The sequence below is a fragment of the Gymnoscopelus braueri genome (assembly GCF_963280865.1).
Source record: "Gymnoscopelus braueri genome assembly, chromosome: 7".
In the NCBI taxonomy this organism is placed as follows: domain Eukaryota; kingdom Metazoa; phylum Chordata; class Actinopteri; order Myctophiformes; family Myctophidae; genus Gymnoscopelus; species Gymnoscopelus braueri.
The window spans coordinates 8,178,160-8,199,016 of NC_137608.1; the positions used below are offsets into that span (position 1 = coordinate 8,178,160).

Consider the following 20,857-nt stretch of genomic DNA (forward strand, 5'->3'; position numbering starts at 1 on the left):
ATAACGGTAATTGCATTCCCTATAGACCAATTATTTGTTTACTAACATTGAGACTGGACGCACAGGTGATTGTTTCACGCAATCAATTCCCAACCTGTTGTTTTGGGGTGCGCTGGTTTCAGCACACCCCAACACCCTCTTGTGTGTTGGCTAGTGAGGCGCGTCCTAGCGAGACCTGATAGAATGGGTTTCATTATGCGCATACTGGTTGCGCGCATACTGGTTCTTATCAGTGTGACGTCGTCTGTTAAGGGGTCTGCATCGTTACCGAGTAGGCCAGTGCCCGATGGGTAACTGTGTAGAATGTTATGATTTAAAATACAAACCACAAACCATGTTCAAATGTATTCCCTTTTACTTTATTGGAAAAGAAATACAGACAGTATGCTGCAGCATAAACCTGTGTACCGTTTGCCATGCTTTCCTCATAAAAAAAAGTCACCCGGATCGAAAGATTTATCATCGTCTGTCATGTGTGCCATCTCCATTAAATTGAAAACCCTATATACATTGTTTACCAGGGTCCCCCAGGGGTCTGTATTGGCTTCCTAATTTATTTTCTCTCCACAACTAATCTCTTAGCCAAAAATAGCTGATCTACAAGCTCACAACATTGTAGATCAGTTATTTTCACCCAATGTTCACCTATTATACATGTCCAGAATAGGGACACTAGGGCTCATGTTGTTATGTTAAGGATATGTATACATGTGAAATTTAATTTAATTTCACTTCAAAACACTTCTGGGGTCATTTTCATGTCTATGCTGACTTTTGTGTGCACCCCAGATAGTTTTCAAAGGCTTGATTCAATATTTAGATATTTGATATTCACAGTGGTGGAAAGTAACTAAGTGCATTTACTCAAGTACTGTACTTAAGTATAATTTTGAGGTATTCTTTTTACTTTACTGGAGTATTTCCGATTTTCAATCATTTTACTTTTACTCCACTACATCTCAGAGGCAAATATTATACTTTTACTCCACTACATCTCAGAGGCAAATATTATACTTTTACTCCACTAAAATAATTTGAAAACTTAGTAGATTTAGATTATTATTACAAAACATACATTACCCACTTCAGCCCTATATACATTTCGGCCATTTGAAAATAGCAGATCTACAAGCTCACAATGGGCTGTGATGCAACGCATTGTGAGCTTGTAGATCTGCTACTTTTTTCAAAAGTTTTTTTATACATTTTATACATTTGAAAACTTCAAATGGGACATTCTGCATAATGAGTACTTTAATGAACATCTAATATTTACATATTCAATCGAGCTACTTGAAAACTGTCTGGGGTGCAAACAACATTAATAATCCCAGGGTTTTGAAGTGAAATACCACTTTAACCCATTAAAACCGTGAAAGCATCTGTGTCATTTCAGATTTTAGCTATATAATATTATATATAGCAACATACGTTTTTCAGAAAACTTTTATATTTATATTTAGAACAGTGGTTTAGAAAAGTAGCTCTACAAGCAGATCTACAAGCAGATCTAAAAGCTCACAGCACGTCACTTAGTGCCACGCTGTGAGCTTGTACATCTGCTATTTTTGGATTGTTTTTGAAAATCTTGAAAGTACAAAATATGTTTTATCTGATTTAGAAGACATTTGTAGAATCGGCCTCAGTGGAATTAAAAACAAGGCTCCCTAATGACTCCAGACTCTGTGGACACCCTGCATGTGGCGGCTCTCTGATGTAACGATAAAGCTGGACAGAAATCCGTTGTCAAGTTGAAAATCAGTTGAATCAGTGAAATGTGAAATAAGGCGACAGCCAACCTTGCAAACTTGGGTCAGTGTAGCTTCATGAGCTTCGCTAAACTTTGTCGACCCCTTCTGCATTGAACCTCCTTGCTGGCCACAAGGTTTGTGACTTGGACTGTGCCAAAATAAATCTTTAAATCTAGAACCAAACACTGCAGATCAGCTACTTTTGGAGTGCGACAGTGCACGCAACAAAGTGCATCAAAAGCCCTTAATAATAATTATCTTGAAAGGGAAGTGAACTGCTTTGAAAACAGGCGGAGAGAGAAACATTGCAATCCTTGTTGTGCACCGTCATCCAATGCAGTTGCATTAACCTCGTAATGTAATCAGAAAAATCTGCGCGTATAAAAACTGAACATAATTGTATTCTTGGCATTTTTGTTTTGTGTTTCTTACACAAGCTCTGACACAGCAGAAAGGCAAAAAAAAGAAAATGGTGGCGTGTTGTGAAAAGTCCTGGTTGAAAAAAGAAGCGTCGCTCAGTCGCTGAGTAAGTTGTCGCAGTAGATTTCAAACACACATACTTTGTTTACGTTGTACCCCACACAGCAACTCCTGCACTCACACACACAAATAAAACAAATACATTCTGCTCAGTATTCAATCTCGTTGAAGTTTTCTGAGAAGCCAGAGTATGGAACAACATCACCCGGTTCTGAGGAGAGAGAGAGAAATAAAATGAGCAGGATTTTCTTTCTTTCTTTCTTTCAAATGAGTGAACACCAGTGGTGTAAAAAGTACTGCATTTTTAAGAGTATCAATACTGCAATATAGACATGTTACAAGTAAAAGTCCGGAATTAAAAATGTACTTGAGTCCAAATACAAAAGTATTGGTATCAAAATGTACTTTAAGTACCAAAAGTAGAAAGTACTCATTCAAATGTATAAAAGATCTTTTGAAAATAGCAGATCTACAAGCTCACAATGCGTCATCGCGACGCTGAAGTGGTTAATTACTAATAACTAGTAACTTAATAACTAGTAACTAAAGTTGTCAAATAATTGTGCGTTGTAAAAGTATAATATTTGCCTCTGAGATGTAGAAGTAAAAGTACTGAAATTTGGAAATATTCCAGTAAAGTAAAAGTACCAACAGTACTTGAGTAAATGTACTTAGTTACTTTACACCACTGGTGAACACAAAGTACTGCATCACTATACTATGAGGTAGGGGCTACAAGCATCTGTACTATGTATACAGCAGGATCAATGTGTTTTGGTTTTGTTTTAAACGTGGCTTGTACAGAAGTAAAGTATGGTATTCACCTTTACATGGCCCTCTTTTCAGCAAAATATCATCAATAGCGATATCACTTCTTAACGTTGGGCCTCGAATCGCTTCAAATATAATCTGAAACAGACAAAATGTTCATATGAAACTGAGTACATTTGATCTATCAATAGCATTTCAGATATAGAAGTAAGCATAAGGATCTAAACAATTAGTTTAAAAAAAAAGTCCATACAGAGTTTTTTTTTAAATGCTGAGGATTTAAATCGTAAATTGGGGTCCCAGAGATAAACAATCAAATCGAATTTGTTTGTTGTCTAATGCATTGGTTCTCCAAGTGGGGTCCGGAGACCCCCAGGGCTCCTTGGGGGGGGTCCGTGCGGCCAAATAATAGAACCACTGCGGCGTACCTGACGGTCTGATGTGTAATCCACAGTGTTAATTTTGACGACTAAAAAACGTTTGTTGACTCCCTTTTTTCACTGACGAAGACTAAATAAAAACTAAGCTATAATGACTAAAACTACGACTAGATATATTAACAATTTCGTCAACAAAACAAAACTAGACGAAAGTGTTAGGAGAAGAGATCCAGTGGAACTAAGACATTTTAGCAGATCTACAAGCTCACAACGGGTCGCGCTGCGACGCGTATTTTCGGCAACTAAGGCATTATGACACCATCATGGCCAGCCCAAATCCTTTTGTTTTTAATGTTTTATCCCAACATTTTGTTACCCATTTTTTCATCCGGTGCCAATTGCCTATGTAATCCTGGGCGCTACTCTCCCTCTGCCAACCTGGGACCTGGGGAGAGCCCAGAACTGAGCTCATGCCTCCTTCAATCCATGAGGAGCTAGCAATCCGCTTCTTATCACCTGACAGGGGGGAGTTTCCCCGGTAGGACGTAGTGCGTGGAAGGAACACGTTATTCCAACCAGTTCCTTTCCCCTCAATCAGGCGCCCTGACTGACCAGGGGGAGGCAGTATAGAGACCAGGATTACTGCATGTTTTTTGTGAGGGTACCTTCCCTCACAAAAATACATTTTAGTCGTCTAAATACATTTTAGTCATCTAAATCAACTGATTTAGTTTAAATCTTATGATATTTAGTCAACTAAAACTAAAAACGTTTACTTTTCAGAAAAAAAAAACTAAAATATGACTAAAACTAAATTGAATTGTATTCAAAAGACTATGACATTTTGACTGCGGATTTTGATGTTGTTTTAACTACATCAAAATGTGTTGTCAAAATGAACACTGGTAACACTGTGGGAGTTCCGTACCTGATGTCTGACGGTACATGTGTAGTCCACCATGGCCCGCATCCAGCCCACGCTCTGCTCGCCACGGCGTCTCCACAGCAACGTGTCCTTCTTCTCCTGGTGGGGCTGGCGCAGGAGCACGCTCAGAATGCCGGAGCCCGAGCCGTACATCTGGTAGTGGAACGCCAGACACTGGGGGTCCCGGGAACCCCTGTGGTCCGACGACAGGAGCCGCGCCTTGTGACCCGGACGCATCAGAGACGCCTCGATGTACATGAAGTGACCTGCAGGGGCCACGAGTACACGTGTGAGACACGAGGGGCCTGGTGGGGCCATTTCTGGCTCAAGAATCTAACTCCACTTAGGGAGGGAATTTCTTCAAATTGTGCACGAATGCCAAGGTTCAAGGTTCAAGGAAATTTCATAGTCAATACATTGTCAATATAATGTCACACACAACTTACATTTAAACAAAAATACACTTAACACCTTTTATTAAACTACATAAAACCCTAGTCCTATCATGTTGCACTGATAAGAGCAATGGTCACCGAAGTATGGCCATTTGAAGTGGTAAACACTGCTATAACACTGCTGCCGAGCAGTGATGCACTTGCAGCACCCAGGTCCACTGTCATACCTGTGCGACCTTGCGTTCGGGAGGTAGAGTGTGTCGGTGAGGTTTCAGGGCAATACGACAAACCGGAAGTAGGAAGGGAAAACCGGAGGTGGTCATTTTTTATGAAATTGGAAGTCTGTGGGACCATGCTGGGAACTGGAGTTATGGCTGTTTACAGCCCAGCCAATAGGAACACAGAGGGGGTGGGGTTTAAGCAATTACAGCCTGTTCTATTGGCCGTCCAAGAGCACCTACAGTACCAAGTTTGGGGCGTTAAGCATGCTGGGAACTGGACTTATGGCTGATAAAACCCAGCCAATAGGAACACAGAGGGGGCAGGGCTTAAGCAATTACAGCCTGTTCTATTGGCCAACATTTTGGACGTCATTATACAATAGGTGAACATTTTAAAAAATCATGAACGTAGCAGATCTACAAGCCCGCAATCGTGACCCGTTGTGAGCTTGTAGATCGGCTATGACACTGTCCCACTGTCTCTTTTTTACAATACTGTGTTTTCTCTTATCCTCTTTTCAATACAATAGCAAATGACAGTAAACTCTTTTTTTTCTTCAAAGATCGTCTTATTTTTTTACGCGACCTCCGCTGTTTGCATTGCATAACTTTTTTTATTACATCAATTTAAATTGTCACCAGTTTGAATCGATTTAAATCGATTTACGATATATCACTACGTGCCTACAAGTAGGGCATTCATTTATGAAAAGATAAGAGGTTTCTGCCCGACAGCGACAATATCATTATGGAGATCCAAGGAAGCTATAATGAATGTTTGACTCACCCACCCCTGTGGTGTGGTCCCCTCTAGGGCCAGTGTAGGAGGTGGGCGTCTGTCCTCGAACCCGCAGCCAGTCGGCGTCGTCCCGCTCCTTCTCCTGAACGAAGCCACACACGCCTTGCTCAAAGGTACACTGGCCTTGCAGGGAGGCTTGAGACGCTGCAATCAAACACGCAACCCCCATCAAAACCCTATGCCTTACCGTCCCCAGTGGTGAAAGAAGTACTCAGATATTTTACTTAAGTAAAAGTAGCAATACCACAATAGAAAAATACTCTGTTACAAGTAAAAGGCCTGTGTTCAAAATGATACTTGAGTAAAAGTACAAAAGTATTGGCATCAAAATATACTTAACGTACCAAAAGTAAAAGTACTCAAATGTTTGAAAATATCAGATCTACAAGCTCACAACACGTCGCGTTGTGAGCTTGTAGATCTGCTATTTTCAAATAGCCTATGTATAAAATAGGGCTGAAGTGGTTAATGTATGTTTTATAATATAAAAGTAAAAGTAAAAGTACAATATTTGCCTCTGAGGTGTATGGAGTAGAAGTAAAAGTGCTGAAAATTGGAAATACTCCAGTAAAGTAAAAATACCTCAAAATTGTGTAAATGTACTTAGTTACTTTACACCACTGACCGTCCACATTGTGGGCATGCATGTAAAATTGTGGTTGAAAATAGACAAACATCTGGTGGAAACACACAAACCTTTTGGCAAAACTAGGTGAACATGTAACGTCTTACCGGCAGTAAGCTGGCAGTCTCCCAAGGTGACAGTGATGTCATCTATGGCTACGAGGCCACAGTCCCAGAAGTTTTTGCATATACTGACAAACACCACCTGCAAGACACGCGTACGCACGCACGCACGCACGCACGCACGCACGCACGCACGCACGCACGCACGCACGCACGCACACACACACACACACACACACACACACACACACACACACACACACACACACACACACACACACACACACACACACACACACACACACACACACACACACACACACACACACAGACACACACAGACACACACAAACACACTCTTAATCCAGAGCGATTTACAGTAAGCAAGGTGTTACAAAAGCCAAATGGCCTTGCACCCTAAAATGACAAAGCTCCAGGCCTGCATCCTATCCAGTACCTTGGTGGGCATGGGCTTGGTGTAGGTGATGTCCACCTCCGTCCACACGTCTCTGGTGCTGTCGGCCAGGCTCCACACCTTCTCCTGGGCCACGTTGTTCTCGTCGTAGATGTACAGGACCAGAGCGTTGTCCACCTTCCTGAAGCCGTGCAGCAGGTAGTAGAACCTCAGGCAGTACTTGTGGTTTCCCGGCAGGAAGGGTCCGTGGAGACGGCCCACGTAGCCCGGTCTGGACGCGAAGCGGGTGTTCGCCAGCAGGAATGAGCCTGAGGTCAGAGGGAAGGAGGAAGAAACGGGTTTGAACAGGAGGGATCAATGGCGACTATTCTCGGCCTATTTGAAAACGTTTTCACTTTCAACCGGGTTGAAGATAAAAAAAAAAGAAAACGCGGTATCATTTAGCGTTGTATAAATCAACTTAACCACTTAAAGGGATAGTTCACCCATCTATCGATTAGTCACCCCATGGAGACTTGATTTTTTTGTTTTTCCTAAGCCAATAACTTGATGACCAGCGGACCGGTAGGCAGAGGCTCCAGTAGGAGACAAAGGAGACTCTTTGTGTCTGCCAGTCCTCAAATTATTGAACTATCCCTTTAAACCCTATACAGTACGTTGTTGACTTGGATCTATAATTTGTCCCCTCCTCTTCACCAAAAAATAACGATCTACAAACGCAACGTGTTGTGAGCTGGTAGATCTGCTAGTTTCACCGAAACCAGCACTTTAAATGAAGCTACGATGCACTGCATCATTTACAGTATGTAGTGTTAAATGAATGAGAGAGTGTGAGTTATGCAGGGCTGCAGTTTGAGCAGAGTAAAAGCACTTTGTTCTGCTTTGATATACAACACTGGCCTGCACTTGACAGTGAAATTCTGTCTACTCTGTATCTTGTACCATCAGCCGCGGGATCTCGGTGCACGCCACCGGCACGCAACCAAGTATCAGTGGAGGAAAAAGTAAAAGTGTAGAAGTACTCCGTTACAAGTAAAAGTTCGGAATGCTAAATTTACTTGAGAAAAAGTACAAAAGTATTGGTATCAAAATGTACTGAAAGTACCAAAAGTAGAAAGAACTCTTTATGCAAAATGTCACAGCAGTGGAGTGAAAGCACAATAAGTACCTAAAAATTGTACTTAAAGGTATCATGACATTCATTTTCACTTTTTTTATTTTCAATGTTTTATTTGGGGTTTTATGACCTCAATTACACTCAAAAAACCTGAACTTAGAACATTTAGTGGATTTTCTGTGGTCTGGGGTTTTCTGAATAATTAGGCTGAAAAGTAATCTGAGCTTGGCTCTTCGACAGTGAGGTCACAGTCGATTAATTCCGCCCACTCTCCTCCTCGCCCCTCCCCTCCCCTATCCTTTCCTTTGAGGGGGCGGAGTAGAGGTGATGATTGACAGGCAAAATCCCTCACCAGCGACACCCGCAGGCAAAGATTTCTTTTTTCATTGCAGTTGAAAAGGCTTTAGAAATGTGAGAGAAAAACACCTGCCATGGATCACTGGAATGGAATTTTCACTTAAAACTTTTTGTACACTTTTGAAGGACCAGGACAAAGACTTTGAATGTGGTGTAAAAGTGAATGTCATTAAACCTTTAAGTACAGTACTTGAGTAAATGCACTTAGTTACTTTACACCACTGCCAAGTATAACATCAGATATTAGACCCTTAAGTACAATTAGTACCAAATGGACCCATACAGGTCTGTAACTCTGATACAGTTGTGTACACACAGAATCAAATATACATACAGTACTGTAAAGGGTCCATTTGGTTCCATTCGTACACTCTCAGGGTTAACTACAGTGTAGATTGGGGTCCCAGAGATTACCCCAAAAAAAATAATGAAATGGAGGTCTGTGGTTCCAGGGGTCACCAGCTAAATTTGTTAATACAGCATCACAATAATTTTAACCACTTTATCCATATTTTATACGAAATAGCAAGCCCAATAGACCCCTTATCAGACAACATCACACTGATAAGAACCAGGCGCAGGCCGGCACCAAATGAACCCCACCGCTTATAAGATGCAATGTTAAAGTGGTCACTGCGCTCAAATGCATCCCATCAAACTTTCAGATGCTGTTTTTCTCCCAGTATGGAGGAAGAATGCTTGTGATCTCTCGCTCTTGAAATATATAATCCTTGGTTCCCTACACATGTCTGGAAAATGTTCAAAAAGATTTTTTTGTTTTTTAAATCATTTATTTTGAGATTTTTCAATGTAACAGACTACAACAGATTTGTTTTTTTGGGGGGTCCTTGAAATTAAACAGGTTGAGAACCACTGAGTTAACATGCAAAAGCAACATTACAGAGTGTACATGAAAGGTGAAAGGTCACCTGTCCCCGTAGAATGGTCTCCCATCCTGTAGACGTTGGGTTTCACTGAAACCCTGTTCCACACCTTGCTCTCCGCTCGCTCCTGGTAGTAGTGACACAAGCCGTCCTCAAAGTCACAGTTTGCTACTGACGGGTCCACTGTAGGCTCTGGAACAAAGAACACAACACTGTAAGCAAAAAAAGGCAAACAATCGGTAAAAAATATACTGACATGATAGTGACCGTGATACTGACACGATAGTGACATGATACTGACCATGATACTGACCATGATACTGACATGATACTGACCATGATACTGACCATGACACTGAACATGACACTGACATGATACTGACCATGATACTGACCATGATACTGACATGATACTGACCTGATACTGACATGATACTGACACGATACTGACATGATACTGACCATGACACTGAACATGACACTGACATGATACTAACATGATACTGACCATGATACTGACCATGACACTGAACATGACACTGACATAATACTAACATGATACTGACCATGATACTGACCATGACACTGACATGATACTAACCATACTGACATGATACTAACCATGATACTGTCATGATACGGACCATGATACTGACCAAGGCTTCACAGCGGTGAGTCATTAATAGAAAAAAGTCATTTTGGGGCCTGAAGTATTAAGCGGCTGACTCAGGGAGCGAGCAGCATTCAATTAACGCCATCAGATTAACACACATCTCATAGTCAAGGTGGATTAGCTCACTGGGTCAATATGAGCAACTAAACACATGACTGATAACTGAAGACTGGACGATAACACGGGCTATGTTGCTCTGTGTGTGTGTGTGTGTGTGTGTGTGTGTGTGTGTGTGTGTGTGAGTGTGTGAGTGTGTGAGTGTGTGTGTGTGTGTGTGTGTGTGTGTGTGTGTGTGTGTGTGTGTGTGTGTGTGTGTGTGAGGGGGAGAGAGAGAGACAGAGAGAGAGCGACATAGACAGAGGAGGACAGATAAGAGAGAGAGTAGAGGGGAAGGGGGCGAGAGAGGAGGTGGATCTGGCCGATGATGTGCGCTGCCAAGTGGCCGCTACGTCACGCTATATGTCAGGCCCGCGTGTCCGTGTGTGTGTGAGACACCTGTTATATTATATTATTCATTCATCAGAACTCTTTAGAACTTCCCCGCGCTGTGTGTGTGTGTGTGCGTGCGTGCGTGCGTGCGTGCGTGTGTGCGTGCGTGAGTCTGGGCGTGATGCCTGGTCTATCTAGGCCGGCGATTCCTAACCTGGTGGGCCATGAGGATATAATTGGTAAACACTAAGATGTAAATGATAATATAACATTGAAGGGATAGTTCACCCAAAAAATGACTTTTTTCCTATAAACTACAACTTTGCTGCGTGTCACTCCACGTCTCTCTCTCCCGTTTCCTGTGACTTGCCAGTTGCCACTCTACTATCAAAATAAAAGCAGGAAAGCCGCAAAAAATAAACAGGCTTGGCCTCGGCTGCCGTGTTAAGGGGTCAGATCGGTGGGCCGTGAACACTTTTGAGATTCTTAAAGTGGGAAGCTGACCCAGAAAAGACTGGGAACCACTGATCTAGGCCAGTGGTTCTCAACCTTTTCAGGCCGTGACCCCCCAAAAGAATCATATTTGAACTGGGGACCCCCCACCCTGATAAGCACTCGTAATGTAGGAGTTAGTTTGACTCAGTTCCACAGATAAATATTGTGAAAATAGCTAAGGCGTTGTGAACTTGTAGATCGGCTATTTTCAATTGTTTTGCCAATGTTTGACCAATTTGTATTTTTCGATATTAAAAAAAAGGCCTTAAATTGTCACTTCACTGTCATCTGAGGACCCTCCCAAAATCATGTAGGGGGGACCCGACCCACATGTTGAGAACCACTGATCTAGGCTCTACCACAGTAACACCTGCTGACAGAACACATGCCGAGTTCACGGAGTTTCTCCCTGGAATGTTACCTGGCAAAACAACAGGTCAGGAACAAATCAGTCCTGCTCTCAAGTACAGCCTGACCGATATATATATAGGCCACTGGCTTATTCACACAGGCAGCTTTTATGAAGAAGAAAGCGCTGCCTAGGGCAGTGGTTCTAAAAATGTTTCATGTCAAGGACCCCCAAAATGATACATATTTGGCTGCGGACCCCCATCTCATGTTTTGTGACAGTGACCCCCAGAAGCAAAGATTTGAGTTAAACTTGTTCACTTTAATAATATATATATTCAAAGATTCGCAAAAAAAAGTTCAGAGCGCGGCAGCTTGTATATCTGCTATTTTGAATAGCCAAAGTATACCATATGGTTAAAGTGGTTAAAATGATTGTGACGCTATATTAACACATTTTGCTGCGGGCCCCCTGGTACCCCCCCAAGGACCCCTGAAGGTCCCCAGACCCCACTTTGAGAACCAATGATATAGGCCACTGGGGCTTATTCACACAGGCAGCTTTTATGAAGAAGAAAGCGCTGCCTAGGGCACCTTTTTCAGCTGAAAATGGAATATATAATATAAATACATAAGAACTAGGGGAGAGCGGAGGCTATCGCACGGTTGAATGGAACAGACTTCAGTAGAACTGGAACTTACAGAATATTTAACCCGTTAAAACTGGGAAAGCATCTGTTTCTTTTTAGATTTTAGCTAAATAGCAACATGAGTTTTTCAAAACATTTAGAACAGTGATTCTCAAATAGCAGATGTACAAGCTCGCAGCACGGCACGAGCTTGTACGTCTACTATTTTGTATCATTTTTTTTAAATCTTGAAAGTGTTAGAAAAATCTTGACTCATTTTGAATTGTTTAACACAAATCTTTTCTTCTGGGGGGGGGGGTCCCTGGTACAAAACATTTTCAGATAAGGGGGTCCGCGGCCCAAATACATAATTATTTTGGGGTCCTTGGCGCGGAAATTTTGAGAACTATACTGATTTAGAGGGCATTTGTAGAATTGGACTCAGAGTTTTAATGGGTTCAAACAAAGTTTTAAACTAAAACAAAAGAAAGTTTTAAACTAGCGGGTGTAGATGTGACAGTTATCAGAATTGAGCAGCTGTATGTTTATCACCTAGAACGTATCAGTCTTTTATAGATATAGTTCCTGCAATGATGCAGCCTATAATAAAGTTCAATTTGATATTAAAAAATGCAGCTGCCCTCTCACCTGTCTCTGAGTGACAGAACTCTGGAGAGAAGGAGATGTCATCGACTGCTACGTATCCTCCTCTGGCACTGTTAAACGCTACCTCATACACAAGCTGTGAACACACACACACACACACACACACACACACACACACACACACACACACACACACACACACACACACACACACACACACACACACACACACACACACACACACACACACACACACACACAATTCAATTCAATTCAATTCAAAGGGCTTTATTGGCATGAGAAAACATACGTTTACATTGCCAAAGCAGAAAGCACAATACGACAATACAGCAATACAATCAAAACAAAAAATATGTACATTTGAAAGTCAGAATCTTCAATAGATCAATTTCTATGTACCAAGATCACTGGGTGCAGGTATAGTGCCGGAATATACACAATGATTAGTCTTTAGGGTGGTTGTGTTCCGTTTGATATCCTTTTCCTATCACAGCAACTCACGAATCTTGCTGCTGTGTTTGCACATTGTTGTACTTCGCCCAGCAGATATGGGAGTTTTTTGTCATTGGTCATGTTTTCAAAATCTCCGTGTGTGGTTGTAATCTGTGGGAAGTATGTGTCTCTGATGTCTTGGTACAATGGACAGACGGTTAGGAAGTGTAGCTCGGTTTCCACTTCATTTTGTGTGCAGTGGGTGCATAGTCTGTCTTCTCTCGGGATACAGGTCTGCCTGTGACGACCTTTCTCGATCGCAAGACTGTGCTCACTGAGTCTGTACCTAGTTAAGATTTTTCTTTGTTTTGGGTCAGTCACGGTGCTCAGGTATTCTGCCACTACGTATTCTCTGTTTAGGGCCAGATAGCATTCTAGTTTACTCTGCTTTTGTGTTGCTTCTTTCCAGTGTGTCAGGTAGTTTTCCTTTTGCTGTTTTATAATTTGGTTTAGTCCAATGGGTTTTCTATCTCGTGGCTCTGTTTGTGTTTGTGCCCGGAGTTCCAGGGCCAGCTGGCTGAGGGGGCATCTCTCTAGGGTTTCGCTGTGTGTGAGTGCCTTGTTATGGAGTGCATCTAGGTCGCTTTCTTTTAGGTGGTTGTAGAACTTAAGTGCTCTCTTTTTTATTTTGATAATTAGTGGGTATCGTCCTAATTCTGCCCTGCATGCATTATTTGGTGTTTTTCGCTGGGTACGGAGAATGGATTTGCAGAATTCTGTGTGTAGGGTCTCGGTTTGGTGTTTATCCCATTTTTCAAGGTCATGGTTTGCTAATGGTCCCCAGATCTCACAACCATAGAGGGAAATTGGTTCTATCACAGAGTCCAGTATTTTAAGCCAGGTTTTAATTGGGATGTCTATTTTGATGTTTCTTTTGATAGCATAGAATGCCCTTCTTGCCTTGTCTCTCAGGTCCTTTACAGCTTGGTTGTAGTTCCCTATGCTGCTGATGTTTAGGCCAAGGTAGGTATAGTTTTTTGTTTGTTCTAGTGGGATTGTATTTAGGAAAAATTGATGGTTTTGGCGGCTGGATCTTTTTTGAAATATCATGATTTTAGTCTTAGTTAGGTTCACTGTCAGGGCCCATGTCTGGGAGAATTTGTGTAGGAGATCAAGTTGCTGCTGTAGTCCTTCCTTGGTTGGAGACAGCAGCAGCAGGTCATCTGCAAAAAGTAAGCATTTGATTTCTGTGTTTGCCAAGGGGATGCCTGGAGCTGTGGACTGTTCTAACGTTTTTGCTAATTCGTTGATATATATGTTGAAGAGTGTTGGACTCAGGCTGCATCCCTGTCTAACTCCTCGGCTTTGGGGGAAAAAGTCTGTGTGCTTTTCGCCTATTTTAACTGCACATTTGTTGTTAGTGTACATTGATTTTATGATGTCATAGGTTTTCCCCCCAATGCCACTCTCCAACAGTTTGTACATCAGACCCTCATGCCAAATTGAATCGAATGCTTTTTTGAAGTCGACACACACACACACACACACACACACAGAGCCTGTGTTATTTAACATCTTTATATTTCACATTTAACAAGAAATTCTTGAACACAAACAATAGATAGATGCACAAACTTGGGAAACTCAACAATAAGTGTTTCAGGATACAGGAAGCATCGTCTCCTCCATATGTGGCGACTACCAATTATCACAGACACTGAACAGAATTTAGCCAATGTCTTAGCTCTTGGCTTGGGCATGCCTGCAATCTGCAGGCCTCTCGTAACTAATTAGCGGACATTACAGAGGCTTCCAAATATGAACACAAGCCGTTACACATTTGTAACCAGCTGTTTAATAGCATCCTTAAGACGTTGGTAGTTTAGCACCTTGGTAAGGAATGCCTCTTCCAGACTGAGGTCGAATGTACAACCCACATCCAAAATGGTCGCACGCACGCACGCACGCACGCACGCACGCACGCACGCACGCACGCACGCACGCACGCACGCACGCACGCACGCACGCACGCACGCACGCACGCACGCACGCACGCACGCACGCACGCTGGCAGGTTTCTGAAATGTCCTCAGCCCACCAATGAGACAACGAGTGAGTAGATAGATATGCTGCCATCTTATAATGAGCATTAGTGAGGACCAATTAAGGTAAAATTAAGGTTAGAAATGGGTGAAGAGACACTTTAGGCTTCATTGTAACCCATTAAAACCGGGAAAGCATCTTGTGTCATTTTTGAGTTTTGCGTTGGCTATTCAAAAATAGCATGTAAAAATAGATGTACAAGCTCACAGCGCTTCACTTTGTGCCGCTCTGCGAGCTTGTACATCTGCTATTTCTGAACACTTTTGAAAAATCTTGAAATTGTGAGAACTACTGATTTAGAAGGCATTTGTAGAATCGGCCTCAGGTCTTAATGGGTGTTAATGAAACAGTCAATTGTATTAGCAGCAGTAGTATCTTGTGGTACACACAGACAGCATGCATGCACCGACGCACACACGCACACGCACACGCACACACACACACACACACACACACACACACACACACACACACACACACACACACACAAAGTAAGTTCAAGGTAAACTTTGAATTTGGGTCAGTTAAGTGGAGCATGGAGCTATACGCTGTCTTTTCCAGAGTGGTGCGGTGACTTCATGGAGGCCGGTAGGTGGGCGGTTGTTATATAACAGCTCCTTCCACTCAGACAGACAGACAGACAGACAGACAGACAGACAGACAGACAGACAGACAGACAGACAGCAAGGAGGGAGGGAGGGGCGGGGGGGGGGTTGCTGGGAGGGTGTTTTGGCAGGCGAGGAGACTGTAAAGGAAATGGTACTGAGAGTCCCAAGCAACCATATTCATGTGAGAGCCCAATGGAAACACATGGAGGAGTGTGTGTGTCTGTGTGTGTGTGTATGGGGGTGCGCACACACGCTTGTGTGTGTGTCACCAACATAAATAAAGCTGCTGGAATGTGTGTGTGCCACAGCTGGAGTTCCTCCAAGACAGCAGAGTGTGTACACACACACACACACAGGATTGGATGGTTTCGCTTAAAAGAAAACTCAGGGTTTACAGCCAAACACTAGGCTACTAAAGTCTGATTTATATTTACAGTAGTTGCACGGCGGTGTCCTGCGCCAAAAATAGCAGATCTGCAAGCTCATAACATGTTGCAGCACTTCCCCAAAAAGCAGTGTTTTACTCTTATGCACTTGCCTAAGGTGTATAACAATAAAAATAGTGAATCTTGAATGTTGACACCACGTGCAACGAAGTGTAAATGAAACCTTATAATTCGTCTCTGCCGGGTGGAAACCTCATGTTCAAAACTTGTGTTCGCTTGAGACTGCGCACGTCATGGTCCGAAACCAAAACCAAAACCGAAACTTTTTTAAGTCATCTCCGTCAGTCTTGATAACACCCAATAAATGGTCTGATAAATCGCGGGTGGTCAGTATGTCGCCTACTTCGCCCATGCAATGCTCTGATAAAAGGTGATAATGTCCCATTCAATGCATTGATAGAATCCGAATGGGTGAAATAGCATAAATAGCAGATATACAAGCTCAAAATGTGTCGCTTCACGCCTTATTTCAAGCTTGTATATATGCACATTTTTTAAAGTTTTTGTGATGCTGTAATGTACAGAAAAAAATGCAAAAAGTTAGAGTATAGAGGTAAGAGGTATAGTATAAATGAAACCTTATAATTGTATTCCAATACAGGGGTTTCCAGTGAGTTAACATGCACAATATCAGCACCCTGACTCTGTTTGACCAGAATGGAACAGAGCCTTCATTAGTATCATTGGTAACACCTGTGAAGGAAGTAAGGAAGTAATTTCTTTCCAATGTGACTGCTGTGCATAGAGCCTATTACAACACTGTGGTTGACCTCATTAATGAATCACTTAAGCTCGATCTACATGATGTAATCAAAATTACTGCGGTGCTTGACGTTACTTGACTTCCCCCACTGTCTCACCCACACAGTGGGTGTTCCACCATGACTGGCTTTGTGTTGTAAATGTAAATTAAATGTATTTACACCACGGCACCAATTGAAATGGATAACGTAATTGTTACACTTGGTTACGTAATGTACGCTCTGAGTTGCAAATGAATAAACGACCGCTGAAGATTTTACTGTGCTAGTGTGAGCTGAGAGTGAGACTGAACTCTTAATGGGTGTGTGTTCGAGAGAGAGAGAGAGAGAGAGAGAGAGAGAGAGAGAGAGAGAGAGTTTGCTCTATAACTATGTTTCTATGGACTGTGTCATCATGTACTACATTTTATGGGTATTAATTATTATAAAAATACAAATAAAAAACTCAATCATTTTTCTAAATAATGTAATAAATAATTTTTAAAAATCTAAGACATTCCATTAATTTGATTTCTTTTTTTAAGATGTAGTGAAAAAAGCCGATCTAGTGAGCTTGTAGATCGGCTATTTTCACTAGTTTGGGTCCCGGGGAGACGTCTAATCTCTCTTTTGGGTCTTGAGCTAAAAAGTTTGGGAACCACTGAGTCCGTGCAACAAGCAACATGACACGTTCATAGCTGCCTGGTAAAACTTTCCAAAAAAAATAGATCTGGTTATTTCCTACGTCTTGATGAGGCACATGAGAGACGTTTCCAGGTGGGTGTGTCTGTCAGTGTGCATCAGTAACATGGCAGACATTCAGAGAACTTAAGTTAAGTCCCACACATTGCGTGCTCTGCTGACAGGAACTCACAGAATGAAGACGGGTGCAGACTAGAGTAGACTCACGGCTTAAGAAATAATCCGCACTCACGGAAGACGCTTTTAACTTATTTAATTTAAAGGGATAGTTCACCCAGTAGTCACCCCATGGAGACTTGTATTCATGGATATTTTTTTGCTTTTGACGCATTCATAAGCCAATAATTTTATGACCAGCGGACCGGTAGGCAGCGGTTCCGGTAGGAGACACAAAGGAGACTCTTTGTGTCTCCTACCGGAACCTCTTCCTGCCGGTCATTAAATTATTGGCTTAGGAATGCGGTTCCAAATAAACCCTTATAGGTCTGTAACTCTGAGAGTGCAAATGGAACCAAACTCTCAGTTTGGTTCCATTCATACACTCTCAGAGTTACGGGGGTCCTTGAATCCAGTGGTGTAAAGTAACTAAGTACATTTACTCAAGTACTGTAGGCCTACTTAAGTACAATTTTGAGGTATTTCTACTCAAGTAAATTTGGAATTCCGGACTTCTACTCGTAACAGAGTACTTCTACATTGCGGTACTGATACTTTCACTTAAGTAAAATATTTTAGTACTTTTTCCCCCACTGTTTTATACACTCTCAGAGTTACGGGGGGGTCATTGAATAAAAGAAGTTTGAGAACCACTGCAATCCAAACGTTCACAGGAGAACACACACTGCAATACCGGACTCTGACCTCCAGGGGGTGCGGGGCCTTGATGTCCACGGCCACCGGCGTCCAGCTGGACGTGGAGTAGACGTCGGGCCTCCAGACCTCCTCGTAGTGTCCCAGCTGGTCCCTGGTGAACAGCGAGAAGATGTTCCCCCGCTCCTGGTCCCGCTGGTAGTAGAAGGACAGGCAGCCCGCCACGGGCACCGTGGTCATGGGCGAGGTCAGCTTGGCCACCTCCTGGAAGCGCTTGGCGTACACCGAGTCCACGTACATGTAATGACCTGTGGGGGGGAATTAAGTACATTTACACAGTGATGGAAGAAGCAGGCACTCGCATTTTTTTTACTTAAGTAAAAGTATCAATACCCTATTGTAGAAAATGGTCCGTTACAAGTACAAGTTCGGTTTTACAAATTTACTTGAGTGAAAGTACAAAAGTATTGGCATCAAAATGTACGTAAAGTACCAAGATTAAAATAACTCATTATGCAAAAAGTCCCATTTCAGTACATACATTCAGTTTTCAAAACAGTTTTTAAAACAGTTTAAAAATGAATGAAAATCCTTTGAAAATAGCCAATCTACAAGCTCAAAACGCGTCGCAAAGAGCGTCGCAAAGCGCGTCGCAAAGCGAGTGAGCTTGTAGATCGGCTTGTATTTTCAAATTGCCAAAGTATATATACTGTAGGTCTGAGGTAAAAAGTACGCAAAAGTACAATATTTGCCCTTGAGATATAGTGCAGTAGAAGTAAAATTATTGAAAATTGGAAGTACTCCAGCAAAGTAAAAATACCTCAAAATTGTATTTAAGTAAATGTACTTAGTTACTTTCCACCACTGCAATTGCTGTACTTACACGAAGACTTACAAATGACACCATTTCACCACTGGCAAAGGTCACAGGTTTGGATTTCCCACTGATTTGCCCATGAATTGCCAATGGCAGGAGCTTTGAAATACTCAAATGTTGCATCTTCTGTAAGTAAAATTTTGAGGTACATTTGCTTAATTTTTTGATACTTCTACTCCACTACATCTCAGAGGCAAATACTGTATTGCACTTTTTCCACTACAATCACGGGAAACATTTAGTTACGAGTCACTGTGTGTGCGTGCCCCACAAACAGCTTGCACATTTCTGTGCTGTCTCTTCTATTATTTGTAACCAAATATGGCAGCACATTGCTACTTATACGCCTGAGGGGTGTTTGTGTATTTGTCCGGGATTTGCTGACATTACTTTTTACAGCACCTTGTAAATGTGTTTCTCTGTACTTATGTGTACGCTCCTGTGTGGACATAAAATCATAAAACATGCGTGTGTGTGTGTGTGTGTGTGTGTGTGTGTGTGTGTGTGTGTGTGTGTGTGTGTGTGTGTGTGTGTGTGTGTGTGTGTGTGTGTGTGTGTGTGTGTGTGTGTGTGCGCGCACGTGTGCGTGCGAGTGCGCGCGCGCGCGTGTGTGTGTGTGTGTGTGTGTGTGTGTGTGTGTGTGTGTGTGTGTGTGTGTGTGTGTGTGTGTGTGTGTGTGTGTGTGTGTGTGTGTGTGTGTACCTCTCATGTTGCTCATGGTGTGGTCGTCAGGCAGACTGGACTGGGGGTCTCGTGCCAGACTGCCACCAACGTACCAGTTGACATTAGGGTTCCAGTCGTTGCTGTAGCCACACAGGTGATGCTCCTCGAAGTTACACTCTGAAACAACAACACAGAACATTCACCTGACATGATACTGACATGATACATGATATGGATACTGACCATATGATACTGACCATATGATACTGACCATATGATACTGAACATATGATACTGACATGACACTGGCATGATTTTAAATAGAATGCAGAGGATGGATTAACAGCGAGGTACGAGCTGCTCTCCATTCACGCAACGTCGCCTTCAGATCTGTGAATCTGGGGGACACCCGTGCGACACTCCTGAGAACCATCAGGAAAGCCAAGCGAGACTATATACACGACCAAGCTGGAGGCCCAGTTTGAGAGTGGGGATGTGAGGAGTACATGGCAGGGGCTGCGTGCTATTACAGACTACAGAGGGAGAGCTAGATCTGCAGAGAGTCTGCAGAGACCCTCTCTGCCTCCCTCCCTGGCGAGTTGAACAACTTCTACGCCCATTTTGAGTCCGGAAGCACAAAGCAGCCACTGCCTGCACCACCCTCTAACCATCTCGGAGGCTGACGTGCGCAGAGCCTTCTAGCGGGTGAATACCCGCAAAGCCGCCGGCCCGGATGTTATCCCAGGCCGCGTGCTCAAGCCATGCGCAGCCCAGCTGGCGGGAGTGTTCACAGACAACCTCTCCCTCTTCCAAGCTGTGGTCCCCTCCGGCTTTAAATCATCCATCGTGGTCCAGATTCCCAAGCACTGCAAGGTGGCGTGCCTCAATGACTGGAGACTGGTCGCTCTTACACCGATCCTCAGTAAGTGCTTTGAGAGACTGGTGAGAGACTAGTACTACATCTGCTCCGTGCTGCCTGCCACGGTGGACCCATGGCCTATCGTCAAAACAGATCAACTGACGATGCAGTTGCCTCGGCTGTACATTCTGCGCTCACCCACTTAGACAAGGGGAAGAACAGATGTGTACGGAT

At 42.8% G+C, this 20,857-nt stretch overlaps 1 protein-coding gene across 1 annotated transcript in view; it reads right to left on the reverse strand.

The window, feature by feature from the left end:
• Positions 1-1,306: 1,306 nt before the first annotated feature.
• Positions 1,307-20,857, reverse strand: part of mamdc2a (MAM domain containing 2a) — a 39,673-nt gene continuing 20,122 nt past the window's right edge. The window contains exons 5-14 of the mRNA XM_080432993.1: positions 19,804-19,941; positions 18,276-18,532; positions 12,405-12,498; positions 9,228-9,374; positions 6,867-7,132; positions 6,455-6,551; positions 5,711-5,866; positions 4,311-4,573; positions 3,056-3,140; positions 1,307-2,442 (exon numbers count right to left, since the gene is read on the reverse strand). Coding sequence (XP_080289119.1) covers positions 2,381-2,442; positions 3,056-3,140; positions 4,311-4,573; positions 5,711-5,866; positions 6,455-6,551; positions 6,867-7,132; positions 9,228-9,374; positions 12,405-12,498; positions 18,276-18,532; positions 19,804-19,941 — 1,565 coding nt within the window. The 3' untranslated portion in view covers positions 1,307-2,380. The remainder of the gene's footprint in view (positions 2,443-3,055; positions 3,141-4,310; positions 4,574-5,710; positions 5,867-6,454; positions 6,552-6,866; positions 7,133-9,227; positions 9,375-12,404; positions 12,499-18,275; positions 18,533-19,803; positions 19,942-20,857) is intronic.